This window comes from Artemia sp. Qi Xiang Cuo, chromosome 16 (genome assembly GCF_049724085.1).
Source record: "Artemia sp. Qi Xiang Cuo chromosome 16, ASM4972408v1, whole genome shotgun sequence".
NCBI lineage: Eukaryota > Metazoa > Arthropoda > Branchiopoda > Anostraca > Artemiidae > Artemia > Artemia sp. Qi Xiang Cuo.
This window is the reverse complement of record NC_142809.1, coordinates 40,507,476-40,524,487: the sequence shown is the minus strand read 5'-3', so window position 1 is coordinate 40,524,487 and position 17,012 is coordinate 40,507,476. Positions and strand designations below refer to the sequence as shown.

Sequence of the window (17,012 nt, the reverse complement as noted above, 5' to 3'; positions counted from 1 at the left end):
ATATTTTTGTCTCAGTAAATAAAGATGGTCGCGATATTCTTGTTTATACAATAAAACTTAGTTGTATTTTAATTTTATACTTGAAAATAGGGGAGCGATTGAACAAACTCCGACGAAACATCTGAATTTCAGATGCCAGCTGAGGCGGAAAGTGCCTAGTCCTGCTGCAAGTAAGTAAGTACATTTTGGTATCGATAAAGTCATTTTTTTTAGTCAATTTCTTTAAATTGATTCGGTTGAAGACACTAATGAATCTTATGGTATTCTAGCTGCTGAGAAGCTATCTGAGAACACTCATCTATTGGCCAATGAGCCATCATTGGCAATGTACCGTCTTCAAGAACATGTTCGAAGATCTTTGCCAGTTATGATTGAAACCAGACAAGATTGTATGCAGTTGAATTCAGTGCTTCAAGGTGGCTGCTATGACACTGATTTGGCTCATGGGCAAGTTTGATTATTTGGGGATGTTAATTTAAAAAATAATTTCTTCAAAGAACAGTTGGGAGCCATATTATAATGAGGCGTAGTGTTTAAACTTAAAACGGTCAAAAATTATTTTCAATGAAGATCTGAAGCTCCAAGTGAGCAGAACTTCAAACGAATAGTTAAGTCGAACCTAAAAGGAACAGAAATTACTGCAAATAAGAGTAGGGCTACCATCCCTTACTAAACTTTCCTGGCCTAATGGCCAAAGTGTCATTCGCTCATTAGCCTACTGAAAACGATTTGTTCTTCGAACAGGGTGTTTTTCACCTGTCATAATATCAACAACAAAATAACAAAAAATGATATCGCAATGCTAATCGAAGCTTACATTATAAGGTTATGGGGAGCTAATCAAAGCTCCCATAAAATCCTCTAAACATCTTTAGGTTCACTTGTGTTTTGTTGGAAACATACGTATTTTGAACATTGTCATTTTTGTTTGTCAAATTATTCTTAATAAAAAGAAAAGAAAATCGCGACAATAATCGAGATTACTGAAAAAAAAAATGAATAAAAGTAGACTGATTGTTTAATACACAATAGTGCTAATTCCTATAACTCTCAGCGATTTTTGATTTTTAAATTTCATAATTATTAAACAGGAAACATTTAAAATATGTTTTTATTTGTATAGCGCAAATGACGTTCTGGCCTTTAGAATATATAGGGGGTTGCCCCTTTTCTTGGTAATTTATGTCCGTTTTAAGTTTGACTTGATTATTATTAATTTAAATTTCTTCTTGTCCTAGGATTCATTTATTTATCTATAGAAGCATCTGGTATATTCATGTTTGATGTGATTGCTCGTTCTAGTTTCTGTTCGTTTTGGGTTTCATTCATTCATGGGCAATAATTTCTGTGCGGCTTAGATTTGTATGATCATTTGACTATTGTTTCTGCTCGTCACAGTTTTAGTATGATTCTTTATTTTTCTTTGGAAAGGATCTTTTTTGGGAGACATTTTTTTTGTACTTAGCTTCTGTTTGTTTTTTGATTAACGTAGTTTTATTTTAGGTTAGTTATAAGAACATTTTTAAAGTTTTTTTTCAGTTTAAGAATTAAAATACTTCATTGTAATTTAGGTCTCGGACAAAATTTGAATATTCTCTCAAAATTTTCGATCAACGATAATTATGTGCAATAAGTTTTTCAATAATAGTTCACTATAGAAATTTGAGTGGATGGAGAGAGGGTAGGGGATTTTTATTTATATGAACTGAAAATCTACGTAAGTTTTGGTCTTCTGTTGGGTTGATGCTATACTGAAACCCCATCCTGGAGACATCCTGTAATGTACACGTATTTCATTGATCTAATATTTCATTAAAAGAATTACCTTTTGTCATATTTCGTTGTAACTTTCTTTTTTTTAACTAAAGGCCTGTCAAGGTTGTTTATTTAAAAAAAAAAACGTTTTTTTTTGTCTTAAAAAAGGAGGATGTCACGAATTAATGCAACCAGATTTGTGTCTTTAGTCTTTTTGTCAGGAAAAACTTTCAAAGTCAAGTAACTCGGCCGAAGAAAAGTATCACGAGTCGTAGCTGGTTGGAAGAAAAAGTTTCGAGCCCATTTTTGGGCAAAACAAGTTTTTTTCGAGTTTCTTTTCCTGTGCTTAAGGGTTTTCTTGGCCATTTTCTTACGGATAGAAGTTTCAAGCTTTCAAGAAAAAATTGTCAATCCTTTTTCGGATGAACAAGGAGACAAAAATGTTTTTTTTCGTTTTTACCCATTTCTCTAAACGTGATATTCGAATTCCACCTACCCTCCCCCAACACTCCCTGTAAGTTTTAATTCGACCACCCAAAACATTTCTGAGATGTTGCAGTTGCGCTATTTTGGTAGTACTGTGATTTGTTCTACCTCCCTACATCACCGTGAATAGATTTGAAGCTTCACTGGAATTAACAATGCCAAAATTTTTAGGTTGATCCAAGACACGCATTTTTTTGCCCCTATATTTTTCCCTTGTAACAGTAAAACATGATGCCCACCCCCCCCCACACACACACACTCTGATAGTTTCAGATTGATCGCCACCTGTTGCTCCTGAAACGTTGGAGATATGCCATTTTGATAACCTTGATACATAGTTTCTTCCAATTCACCACAGTCCTTCCTCCAAGTAAAAATTTGAGGTCCGCTTGGCCCTCCAATACTCCCTGAAAGTTTCAACTCAATCCACCAAGCTGGTCCTGAGTTAATTGTTTATATACATTATACATATTAATGTTTTGATAGCATTGGTGCACGTGGTATATTTGGCGTGCACTGCTACTCCACTAGGAAAAGAATCTAGTCCAATAGGGTTCATAGTGCCAACAATTTTAAACAGATTGGAGACCCAATCTTTAAACCCTTTCTGTATGCCTCCCTAAGGCAAGATTTTAGGTCCACTTGGCCCTCTCTCCTGCAACACTCCCTGAAAGTTTCAACTCGATCCCCCAAAGCTGTTCTCACGATGTTGTAAATGTGCATTTTTAGTCATATGGCAACTTGTGGTGTCTTTTGATTCAGTTTGCTATTTAATGGCGATTATAGGACCCATTGAGGCTTACAGTGCAAAAATTTGTGGTTGGATTGAAAGCAAAAACTGTTTTAATAACCTAGCTGCGATTTATTTCGATCTACATCGCTACTTCACCAGGAAAAGAGTCTAGTCCAAAAGGGGCTTGTAATGCAAAAATTTGAACAGATTTGGCCCTTACCCTCCGCGTCCTAAGAAAAGATTCGAGGTCCACTTAAGTCTCAAGTCTCTAACAAAAATATTTTTCTTAAGTCTCCTTGTCCGCTCCCCCAACACAAATTTCAAAACTTCCTTGCCCCCCCCCCTCCGACAGCAGTACCTGAAAGTTTCAGCTGTATTTTCCAAGCTGTCCATGAGATGCTGCAGATATGTTATTTTGATAGCCGGTACGTGAATAGTGCTTTTGAAATTTACCTCTGCCCCCCTTCCCTAAGTCAAAATTATTTTAGATTTACTTTACCTCCAACACCTCCTGAAAGGTTCAACTCCATCTCCGAAGCTGTTCTTAAGGTGTTACAGATATCTTCCTTTTTTACTTGGATAAACATTGTGTCTTCCGATTTACATCGCTGCTTCACCGTAAACATATTCTAGTTCCACCGGGCCTTAAAGTGTCACAACTTCTTGGCAAATTTGATACAAAATATTATATTTAGCCCTTCTCTGCCCCCTCCAGGCTAAGATTTAAGGTGCATATGGCTCCCAACCAAAAAAATTAAAGCTGGAAGTGGCAAATTGATCTTCCGAGTTGTTCCAAAAATATTGCAGATATGTTATTTGGGTAACCTAGAAAACACGTACAGTCATTTGATTTACCCCACTAATTAACTCAGAATAGATTTTATACCCCATTTAGCTTATACTGCAAAAACATTAGGTTGGTATGAGGCAAAACATATTTAGCCCCTCCTCCTAACACAAAATTAGAAGTACCCCTACCCTTCCTTTCTCTCTTTCTTCTCTTATACTAATTGAAAGTTCCATTCCTTAAGTCGTTCCCATGATACGACAGACATTGTATCTTGATAACCTGGATAGACATAGTTTCTTTTGATTAGCTCTAACCTCTTCCCCCAAGCCATGATTCAACGTCCAGTTACCCTCCTTCAACACTCCCTGATAGCTTAGTTGCACAAAGTGTCTTTTGATTTACCCAGGTATGCTGGTGGTTTCCAGAGTATACTCTTGGGAAGCTCTAAAGCTTGGCCTAGCGAACGATCCCTAAGAAATTTTAGCTGAAAGAAAATCTAAGACCAGAGAACAATGGGGAATTTACATAATTAAAGGATCTTTGCCCCGGGGTTGTGGGGGTGATGTTGACTCTGGAAGCATACTTTTTAGACCTTTCGATGTTTCTAAAAAAATACCAACTCTAAATCTGATATAATATCATGGGGGTTACGAGGGGATGGGGTTAGCGGCAAAGCATACGAGAGGAAGGCTGGTTGCACCTTAATTACTCTCGGTCCTTTAAACGGGTACTAGAACTTCAAGTTTCGACCAAATGAGCCCTCTTCAAAGTTTCTACAACTGCATGTTCCTACAATCTTCTTGTAAATGGCTGTCGAAAAAAAGAGTTTTTTGGCCCTTTGTTGGGTTTCGCTTTGGGGGAAGACCGCATCCCAGAACAAATTTTTTGTACAGTCAGTTCCTTTTGGCCCAGGGACTTTAGCCACCAGTTTAAAACTCATCAGGGACAAAACATTCTTGTCCCGTTTTTGCGCCAGCTAAACACCCTCTATCTACCAAAAAGTAATACTCGACAGTTTTGGCCCAGAGAACGGCTCCTGAAAGTTTCGAGCCAATCGTACACTCAGCAACATACAGTCCCTCTTTTTTTTTTATTACAAAACCTCTGTATAAGCAATTGACAGTTTGCATTATTCAAGGCCCTTATCCCAGGGACCGTGAAAACCTGCTACCCCTGTAGGTATATTTGTTTGAGTTTCCCTCTCTTTTGGACAAAACTACTATCTTAAAATTTTGATCGGATGTCTTGGGATGTTATGGGGGCCGGGTAACAAAAAAGGGGATGGTAGGGGGGCTGGTTACCCTTCAACCCTTTTTTTTCTGTTAAATAGGCCCCTTTAACTTGGGATATCGCACTGAATGAGCCCCCTCCTAAATTTTTACGTCTACCTCTTCTGCACGAACTGGCATAACTAAATAAATGGCAGGCATATGACTCTTGACTTAGGTGGCACCAGAGCACTGTCTCGGATTGTATGATTGTCTGTTTGTTTGTGTATGCCAGCATAGAGCAATAGAATTACCCTAAGATAACATTCTCCAACTTTATTCAATCAGTGGTTTTCGAAGGTTTTCAAATAGTACATCGAAAATTTGTGCCCATATAATGTAGTCCTTTCTCAATTCAGTTCATTTTAATTATTTTTTATGACCTCTTTCCACCCTATTTGTGAACGTCCTGTTTTTCCTTTGGCCCTTGGTGGTGGCCAAGAAGCACAATTTATAGACTCTTCTGTGTTTCTTAGGACAAAGTCCATAAAAGTAATCCATATAAACAGGAATAGACCACATCCCTGCTTAACTCCTGATTCCAAACCGAACAAACTACTAACCTCCCTTCCGACCTTGGTCGCAGAAATAGTTATTCTTGTATATAACACTAATCACTTTAGTGTGCTTGTCTGGATCATACAAGGAGAGAACTTTCACTAGCCTGCACGAATTTCTGCTAATTTACTTGCCGGAAACCCTTTCTGGTTTACAATGGATGGATTTATGACCCATCAATTAAAAACCAGATGGAGCGCAAAACAGACAAAAAGAGGCGCAAAATACTAATTTTTCTAATAACAACAACATGCTAAACACAATAACCAACAGCATATATCAGCTACAAGTGAAGAATCAAAACTCAGAGGTGGAACTAAACTGACAAATTATAAAGATCACTCTGAGCTACGATTGCTTCTTCAGGATTCATAATGCCGTAATGACGTAAGACATATCTGTTTGTTGTTTGTTTTTCCATCAGACCGGGCGTATGTTCAGTCCATTTATAGCTGAAAATATACGCCAAAAATGGTCTAAAGTCCAGATAATGGGGTAAAACCATGGCATTAAATGCCATCGGTGACGAAATGGCATCTTGCCTTACCCTTTTTTTCACCGGGAGAAGGATTTTCCCACGAGCCATTGAACTCATTGAACTCACGAGAGGAGAAGGAAACCATACAATGAGCCATTGAACTCATTATCTAGTCAAGGCGTTTTAAGCTTGCTTTGATATTTCTATACATGTCAAATAGCAGGACGAGGATAAAGGGTTTGACACCGGTCAAACCCATGTCCAGTATAACATCCTCATGGAGAAACGAATCAAACGTGCAAGTTACATCATCAGTGGCTGCCGCGGTACTTTGCTTTCTACTGAATCCATTAGAGCTGTATTAAGGCAGGAAGGGATAACCGCACCCCAGGCGAGGCCGCGCTTAGCCAACCTACTCTGCACTTAGTCCGGAGCACTTCAAGTATCTAATTCTCAAATATTTTACAAGAGACAATTACAACTGTTGTGCGGCGAAACACCCAAAAGGATGTTTATTTTGCTTAGGAAGAGGAGTCAAACGTCAATCGAAAAAGAATATGGTAATGTTCCTGAATCGAATACCATTTTGCCAAGGGCAGACCAAGTGGTCAGTAAACAATCACCCACACAACGACAGATGAGGTGCAGAAATTGCATCATAATCTTCAGACTTTTTTTCTTTAATTTCCTGATTGCAGACATAATCAGATTCTTTGTAATAATGAATTAGTTTCGAACTTGATGCCTGCAGAGGAAAACCAGAGTTGTTGTATAGCTATCTTGAAGATATGATTTCAATTCCAGATTTTATTCGCCTAATGGGTACTGTCGATTTTTCTGCAAGAGATAGAGCAGGAATAAGATCAATACAATAAACATTCAGTCAGGTTGAGAATCTCGCCTAGTCTTTCTTGATCTCCGCGTTAATTAATCAAACTGTATTACAGTTTATTTTGTGAAGGATTTGTTTGTTGAAACGGTATTTAAGATGTTCGCCGTTCATAAATGTATTGTAGCTTTACTTAGAGAAGAAGGCAAGATTTTGTAACAGAGCTCTTTTCAGAGCTTGCTAATGGCAAAACTAATAAAGTTTACCTTCTTCACAGCCGTTTACATCTCTAAGGAGGTGCATCGGACGCTTTTCAGAGGCTACTAATCTCCCCCTCCCAATCTATGCATTTTTAAAGATAAAAAAATATTTTGAAAAAATCGATTTTAAGGAAAATTGGTATTTAGACGCTAGATTCAAACAATTTGGCTGCCTTATTGCACACTTACTTTTTTCACTCAAACAAACTTTTACTCGTAATTATATGCAAATTGTCTTCGATTCTGTATTGCTATCTTTTAGGGATGCACATGAGCAATATTCGCTGTTGTGGCGGTTAAGTTGGCAATTTAAATAATTTTGATTGCTTTTTATAGTGGTTTATGGAGTTGAAAAAAGGGAATAAAGACAGCCAATATTCCTGTTAATTTTCCCAAACAACAGCAACAACGACGGAAGAAACAAATATTGACATTTAAAGAAAAGTGACGTAGAAATCTTGCGTGAACCTCTTCGCATCTAAAATTGTTCACTGATCCAATTCATAAATATTGCAAATCTCAGAAATTATCTTCTGTGTGAATCTAGGCTAATTATTAAGAAGCGAGAAAGAGGCAGAATTGACATTAAAATAATTAACTACATAAAAATAAATTATAATTAGTTTTATACACACATTTTCAAAGTCTAGCACAAAAAAAAAAAAAAAAAAAAAAAAAAAAAAATAAAAAAAATGAGGCTTTGGGATTGGAATTATAAACGTCGATCGAAAACCTAAGTTTACTATAGACACCAATTGGGTAGCCAAACATAATTGATGAAGACAAGGTATACTACATAAAAAAATTCAAAACCACAAAAAAATACCATTCCCGGTTTTGCAGGGTGCCCTTCCGCCATAGGGCACCCCTATCACCGTGGAAATACATTAATCATACACAAATATTTTTATTAAAACATTGTTCTCAATCAACTATATAACATCAACCAAATAATGTTAGTTTAAGCGATCTTTTTGGGCAGAACACACCTTGTATTTAGATCTTGGAAGAGATAAGGACTGTAGAATATCAATATAGTCAATCATATGCGTTCTGTCAATGGGAAATCTAAATAGTCTTGGCTTTCTGTTTTTAATTTAACTACAGATTGGGTATAGTAATATAAGGTCCCTGATGTCTTCAGACTGTTGATAGAGACGATTCGATCGCTTTACTGTTGACATCAGTTCAGATCGAATTCTCTTTTTTGTTGATATGGTTTTTAAATTAAACGAGGCTCAATAAAAATTAGAAATGTACGAACTATTCATTTCGCTTTAAATATTACTTACATACAAGATTTCCAAACCATTTATTAGTAGAAGTTAGATTCTTTCACCACCAAAACGAGAGAAAAAATCCTAAATAAATCAAAAGATAATGAATCCTGTATCTTTTTTTTCACAAATATGTTATTAAACCATACACTGCATAAGCGCTAGTAAACCTCAGGATTTACAACTTATGCCTTACTTAGAGATGTTATGGACTGAGACTCAACTACCATTTCTTTAACTATTGAATTCATTCAGATTTTTCTTATTTAAAATTGCAGGGCAATTCAAGGGATATTAAAATCTGAAGAAACTGTTTCCAACATAAAAGAACATCTGAAGAATGCCATCTTTTTCCGTCAGCAACTCCTGTTTGAAGAAAAGAAAAGGTAAGTGTAATCTACTCTTCTGTCTACTATTTGAAAGTAAATATTAAACTTTTAGTAGCAAAACATACATCGATGGCAAACATATTAGTGGCAAAACATAAAACAGAAAAAATAGCGCCACTTACTGGTTAATCTCGCTGTCTCACCTCCATCTCCTTAGTATTACAAATAATTGCAAAATGTTCAATACAATATTTTACATTTTGCAGTAAATCATGGTAAGAAACCTCATTTTTTTGTTGAAGGATAACCGCTTTTTAATGGTTAATTACATTCATATCTGGTTGTAATACAAGTGATGAAAATTAGTAATGAAAGTGATATAGCCAATATTGATCATGATGCAAAAAAGGAATAATTGGAACTTATCTATATTATGACGCTGAACTGGAATATGGCCAATTCTAATCCCTAACTTGTGTGATCGCAATATTGGTTTGTCTTGGGGCTGAGCCATCCTTTGTGGTGGCCAAATTTGATGACCCTTTACGGAAACTAACATTTGATAAGTGTAAACTCACTTCTTTTTAGCCATTAATTGATTAACTAAGAGTGTAATCGCCGTAAAGATAAAGCCTGTGAAGAGGGCACAAAAATCAAAATTTCTATCGTAGGTAATTAGGTTTATGAGATCCTTTCATCTTCCTTATTCCAGAACTAGAAAAGAATAATTGAGGCGTCAAAAAATTAAAGTTTGGTTTCGTCGTCAATTATGTAATGGCTACAAAATTCACTATTGCTTATACCGAGTACTGAAATTGATAAAATCTTAACTACTGATAGAATGTTCTTTTTGTTATGAGGGTATTCTCGTAACCTTGGTAGAACTTTGTTCATTTGACTTATGAAAGGAGTAAAGCGAAAGTGAGAAGTCAAGGAGGAAGCAATATCTAGGTTTATTCAGCTTCGAAGGGTTCAAATATTCCCTATCAGACTAATTCTTGTTCATGACCTGGAAGAAGACGAAGATATAAGTATATAAGGGCACATAAGGTCATAAATTCCTGTTTTATACCCTTACAAGTCATTTTATTGCGAAGACGTTCTTAAGACCTCTCTTAATTGGGTCTGAAATCTCTCCAAAGACGAGGGCACCCTTAATGGTAAAACCTTTCCTCATCAGAGACCCTGTGTTCCTACTACTATAATACCACTACTATAAGAAGATTGGAAAACATCAGGCTATCATCTCCTCAAACCAATTGCCTTTCTGAACCCGTAGCCAGGTAGTGCTTCAATACTGGGACGAATAAAAAAAAGAATAGTGTTTTACTTAATCGTTATTGCCACTATTAAATTATTTATTGGTGCTATTGCCCGAAAACAAGGGATCATATCTACTATTATCTACCAAATAATCCACTACACCAATTAAGACGACGGGGCTTTAGGGGATTGATATGAAGAATTGAAATTATTAATATATTTAAGGTGCTCTTAACTGTCCACAAAGTTTGTCATTATCTTTGAAAATCACGAGAATTGTATTGTGTAATTTATAGGACACCTGAATGGTTCATTACTATTCAGGTGTCCGTGTCACCCGAAATCACGCCACTTACACTCTAGAGTGATCGCGCCACTTACACTCTAGAGTGATGACGCCACTTACACTCTAGAGTGATCACGCCACTTACACTCTAGAGTGATCACCCCACTTACACTCTAGAGTGATCACGCCACTTACACTCTTGAGTGATCACGCTACCTACATTCTAGAGTGATCACGCCACTTACACTCTAGAGTGATCACGCCACTTAAACTGGTCTAATATAAACTGATATAAACTAATCAATTGACCAAAATGCAATATGTGCACGCTGCTACTAATATTACTACTACTACTGCTGCTGCACCAGCTACTACTTGTATTGCAACTACTACTAAGGCTGTTGAGGAGGTTGTTGAACTAAATTAAAACACACTATGAACATATAGGTTATCAGAAATGCATATCGGCAATATCATAGCAACGGCTTATTGTATTAAGTTGAAAATTCCAGGGCTTCATGAGGGGGATATTCCAATGACCAAAAGCCAATATGTGCGTAGTATTAATGCTACTAGTACAAGTATTATTACTGTTAGTACTACTACTAGTCCTTCAACTATGGCTAAGGGTATGACGGTGAAGTTTTCGGGGAATATTTAGGGGGAAAGTTGAACAAAGACAACAAAACGGTGTCTGTATGCAGGTTTTCAAATAGGTGTATCACAATATCTTGGCGAGTGAAGATAGAACTTTCTGCGCTTGTTGTGGGGGGTATTGAACTGACCAAAGGGCAATATTTGCCTCATCCTCCTTCTATTACTTCTACCACTACTGCTACTTCTATTACTGCTACTAAAGCTAAGGGTATTAAGCCTAAAATGTTGGGGAATGTTGAAACGGTGTTGAACTAAATCAAAACGCGCTATGGTCATACAAGTTGTCAAAAGAACGTATCAGCAATGCCCCAGGACCGGTTTAGGGTATTAAGTTGAAACTTTCAGCGTGTGTTGAGTTGGATGTTGAAGAAAACAAAAGGGGCTATGTGCTTACTGCTACTAATGCTGTGACTACTACAATTATTCCTACTAATGCAGCTAACGGTATTCATGTGAAGCTTTCAAGGAATGTTTAGATGGATGTTGAAATAGATCAAATCTAACTATGAGTATATTGATTATCAAAAAGAGTGTGACAGCAACATCTTAGGAACGGTTTATATTATTAAGTTGGAACTTTCAGGATATGGTGTGGCAGATTTTGAACTAACAAAGGGTACTTTGTATATGCTACTAATACGATTGCTATAACTAATAATGCTAATGGTACTAAGGTGAAACTTTAGGGAATGTTTAGATTGCGCTGTCTAAGTAAAGAGCAATGTGGGCACAATTTATTCTTTTTTTCATTCTTTTTTCTCAACGACACTTCGTATAGAAGGGGTTATCGTAGAAAACGATAACGTTCGATTCTGTTGATAGAAGAGCTTTAGCAAAGGTTTTATCCTTGTATGGTATACCCAACAAATACATTAAGTGCTATGTACGAGAATAACACTGCTACAGTTAAGGTAGGAAATGAGGTTGGCAGCTGGTTTTATATTAAATCAGGAGTTAAGCAGGGTTGTGTTCTATCCCCATTTGTATGGATTATTTTGATGGATTTTGTCTTGAGGAGCAAAGGAAAGGTAATGGGAGACCACGGAATAAAATGGGGAGGAAAAAATCTCCTGGACTTAGATTATGCTGATGAGACTAAGTCACTAAGGTTAGGAATAAGTGAAGATGAAAAGGTGACGTTGGGCAATGAAAAGATTGATCAGGTGGGCAGCTTCACTTACCTTGGTAGTATTGTTGGTGGAGATGGTGGGAGCAGTGAAGATGTTAAAAGTAGAATAGCCAAGACTCAGGGTGTTTTTTTTTCACAGTTAAAAAAAAGTTTGGAAGAAAAGGAAGATAAGTCTGCAACCCAAGATTAGAATATTATAAGCTACAGTGTTGACAGTAGTCAAATATGGTTCTGAAGCATGGGCGCTTCGAAAAGCAGAGACAGTTTTAAGATGTTTTCCAGAGATTAATTAAAAAAAACTTTTTCTACAAAATAAGTTTTTCCAAGAAAAGTAAAGAACTCCATTTAACCAAAAATGAGCAAAAATACAATAAAATAATCTACCAAGCGTGAAACTACCACAAATCAGCATCGATAAATAAATGAAACCCAAAACAAACAGAAATTACAACACATAAAACTGACAATGCACATTCATTTGTGTTTTTTTTTAGTAAAGTACAAATTATGTTCTTGCCTTAGAAAGGCATAAAGGTTTTGAGCCCTACTCATGTTAATTTCTGCTCGTTTTGAGTTTGACTTGGTTATTTATTGTAATTTCTGTTCGTTTTGGGTTTCATTTATTTATCGATGCTTATTTGGGGTAGTTTCACGCTTGGTAGATTGTTTAATCTTGTTTTTGCTCATTTTTGGTTATATGGAGTTCTTTACTTTTCTTTGAAAAACTTGTTTTGTGGAAAAAGTTTTTTTAATTAATTTCTGTTCGTTTTATATTGACATAGTCTTTTCAGGGAAAAAGAAAATAATTCTTTAAGTCTTTTCGTTTTTTTAAGACTTTATAGTTTGGCCTGCTATTTGTATGCTGGAAAAAATTTTCAGAAATTTATAACAGCAGACACCCTTTTAAAAACCTGTACACAAATAGAACTGTTTAATTCAGTTTCATATCTCCTCTTGTTGACCTGAAATAGAAAACTTGATGCCATTCGCAAAAAAATCTGTTTACTTTCTTTGATAGCTTCGATACACTTACTCTATTTTGACTTCGTTCCATCGCTAGAGCAACTGCTGCCTTGACAGATTGGACACTATACCTTGAGTCGTTTTTCGGATTAAGCCCAGATACCTTTTTGGGAACCGGTACTGTAAAGGTGCATTTTGAAATAGTCTCAAGGCAACATTTAGTTTTTAACATAAAGAGCAAATGGGAGGGCGGGCGTGGGTGGGGGACTAGTTGCCCTCCAATCACTTTCGACAATTAAAAAGTGCATTAGTCCTTTCTATTTCCAATCGAATGAGCCTTTTCGAAATTTTTAAGACAACTCCTTCGATACGAAGTGCCCTAGTCTAAACAAAAAAAAAAGAAAAAAATAGTAAGACATTATACCCACATCGATCTGTACTGTAAAAATGTCAAGCTTTCCAATCACTTTCGATTATTAAAAATGGTACTAGCCCTTTCAATTTCCAATCGAATGAGCCCTTTTTGAGTTTCTACGACAACACTTTCTATAAAAACCATACATGCCCCCAGAGCGTAACTTACAAACCCTTCTCTGGAGGCAATGGGGGGTTGTCATCCCCTGAGGACCTATTTCCGGGATATTCGATTACGTTAAACAAAACGCCCGTCTCGAAATTTTAATTGTATGTGTTGTGGAGGGGGGCAAGTGCAAGAAGCGCAATATGCGCTTTTTAGACACATTCGACCATTACAAAAGGCACTAGACCACGTAGTTTCCAATCAAAGACGCCCTCCTGAAGTTTTTACGACATCCCTTTCTATAAAAGCCACTTATACACCCAGGGTTTAATTTACAACCCTTGCCCTATGGGCTGGGGGGGGGGGGGGGGGTGTCATCCTCAAAGACCAAATTTCCAGAACTTTCAACTACGTTGAACAAAATCAAAATTTTGTTTGAAAAAATCAAAATTGCTATCTAAAATTTTGATTGGGTGTGTTTGAGGAAACGGTGGGCGTCAGAGGGGGGTTAGTTTCCCTCCAATCACTTCTGACTATTAAAAAAGGCACTAGCCCTTTCAATTTCCAATCGAATGGACCCTTTGTGAAGTTTCTACGACAACACTTTCTATAAAAAAAATCTAATATGACCCCTGGGCATAACAAAACCCTTGCCCTGAGGGCTGTGGGGAGAGTGTCATCCTCAAAAACATAATTTCCAGACTTTTTAACTACGTCGAACAACATGGCTATCTCAAAATTTTGATTGGATGTGTTTGGGGAAATGGTGGGTGTCAGAAACGTGATAGTTAACCTCTAATCGTTTCTAGCTATTAAAAAGGGCACGGGCCCATCAAAGATCAAATCGAATAAACCTTCACTGGAGCTTTGGCAGCATCGCTATCAATAAAAACCTTTTATGCCCCCAGGGCATATCTTACGACCATCATCCTAGGGGCTCCGAGGGGGTTATTAACCTTAAACACCTAATTTATATAACCTTTAACTAAGTTGCACAAAATGGGTATCTCAAAACTCTGATTGTATTTGTTTGGGGGAAAGGTGGGCGTGAGAGGGGGGTTAGTTGCTCTCCAGTCACTTTCGACTATTAAAAAGGTCAATAGCCATTTCAGTTTCCAATCAAATGAGCCCTTTATGAAGTTTCTACTACAACGCTTTCTATAAAAAAAAACCTTATATGCCCCCAGGGCATAACTTACGACCCTTGCCCTGAGGGATGTGGGGGGGGGTGTCAGCCTCAAAGACCTTCTATCCAGAACATTCAACTGCGTTGAACAAAATGACTATCTCAAAATTTTAATTATACATGTTTGGGGAATAGGTGGGCGTGAGAGGGGAGTTAGGTGCCCTCCAATCACTTTCAACTATAAAAAAGGGCACTATCCCTTTCAATTTCCAATCGAATGAGCCCTTTTTGAAGTTTTTACGACAAAGCTTTCTACAAAAACCTTATATTCCCCCAGAGCATAACTTACAACCCTTGCCCTGAGGGCTTTGTGGGGAGTGTCCCTCAAAAACATAATTTCTTCTGGAAATCAACTACGCTGAACAAAATGGCTATCTCAAAATTTTGATTGGGTGTGTTTGGGGAAATGGTGGGCGTGGAAGGGGTGTTAGTTGCCTTCCAATCACTTTTGACTATTAATAATGGCACAAGCTACTCCAATTTCCAATCGAATGACGCCTTTTCGAAGTTTCTAAGACAACTTCTTCGATACGAAGTGCCCTGGTCTAAGACCAAGAACCAAAAATAAATAATACACTGTGCCCACATCTTTTTTTACTTAGGCAGCGCTATTGCGCTGCCTATGAAATTGCTTAAGGATTTTTCTGAGCACCCGGTTGACTGACCGTATTTCAAACAAAAGGCTGTACGAAAAATGTGGTTCAATACCGCTCTCTAGGGCTATAATGAAAGAAAGGTTGAGGTGGCTAGGCCACGTTGTGCGGATGAAGGATTACAGATTGCCGAAGATTGTTCTAGACGGCCAACCGTCTAGGGCTAAACAGAAAGCAGGTCGTCCCCGTCTGGGGTGGGAGGACGTCATAAAGAAAGATTTAAAGGAAATGGGAACTTCATGGGAGGGTGTAAAAAGGGAGGCCTTGAATAGATTGGGATGGAGGAGGAGCGTTCGTAACTATGTTGGCCTCAGGCGGCTTGGTGCTGCGGTGAGTTGTTAGTAGTAGTTGTAGTATCGTAGAAAATCTCTGAAGGAGCTCATTTGATTGAAAGTTCTAGTATCCCTTTTAAGAGTCCAAAGTTGTTAGAGAGCAAGCAACCCCTCCCAAGCCCATTAAATTTCCTAACACATCCAATCAAAATTTTGAGATAGTCATTTTGTTCAGCATAGCTGAAAGGTGTAGTAACTTTGTCCCTTGGGATATTCTGGATATCAACTCCCCACAGCCCTCAGTGCAAATGACTGAGAGTATTAAATTAGAAATTTCTTAGAAGGATGAGGGGGGGCGATCAATTGACCAAGAGCATGTTGAGGGGGATATTGAATTTACCAAAAGCCATGAGAATTATTTACGGTCATTGCAAAGTACTTTACATTCTCCTCCTCAAGGAATTCCTTCTCCCTATCTTGGCAGCCCGACGTGTTACTCTTTGTACTGATTTCGGAAATAATCTGCTTTGTAACTTACACTTTCAATGTATACTCCCAGCCCTTCATTGCCCCCAAAAGCCCCGTTTATCAAAACTACAAAAATCCCGATTCTAAATCTTACTAATGCAAGAACTGAACGTTAAAGAAAGAGTTTTGTGCCAGCATTTGTTTAAATTATAAATAAATGAAAATTGCATTATATCATGTTAATTTGTCATGTGAATTGCTAATGTCTTAGTTTGGTTGTTTCATTCTTACTTGACAGGCTAGTTGGGTTCATCGCTGTATGTTTTTATAATGTACTTTTGTTTGTACTTATGGACTCACTTTTATCATTTTACTTATGTTACTGACTTTTTAAGTATGTTACTTACATTTTACTTATGTACTTATGTTTGGGTACTTACGTACTTATGTTTTTGTTACGGTGAATATCCGAAATCTAGTTAATATTGACATTCACCGGTGAATAATCGAAATTCCTTTTTCTTTGCTTCGAATCAATTAGCTTTGCGAGTCACCTCTTTCAGGCTTACGCAACCTATGACGGTAAAAGTTAAAGTTAGGCTAGATTAGATCATGTTAGTTTAGATTAGGTTAGGTTAGGTTAAATTAGGTTAAATTTGGTTCTAAATATCAGCAATGGGTTAAAAACCAAAATTCAGCTAACCTAACCTCGTCTAACCAAACCTAATCTAATCTAACCTTACCTCCCATCATCAAACCTTGCATTACATTGAAAAATTGACTGACAACCCTGACTAAATCCAAGGAGAAAAAAAAGGTATTTCGGACATTCACCGGCGAATGTCGACATTA

At 37.2% G+C, this 17,012-nt stretch overlaps 1 protein-coding gene across 1 annotated transcript in view; it reads left to right on the top strand.

Annotated features, from left to right (window-relative positions):
• Window positions 1-17,012, top strand: part of LOC148942904 (BLOC-1-related complex subunit 8 homolog) — a 61,323-nt gene that overhangs the window by 35,259 nt on the left and 9,052 nt on the right. Inside the window, exons 3-4 of the mRNA XM_089102242.1 lie at window positions 270-447; window positions 8,713-8,820. Of these exons, the coding sequence (XP_088958368.1) occupies window positions 270-447; window positions 8,713-8,820 (286 nt within the window). The remainder of the gene's footprint in view (window positions 1-269; window positions 448-8,712; window positions 8,821-17,012) is intronic.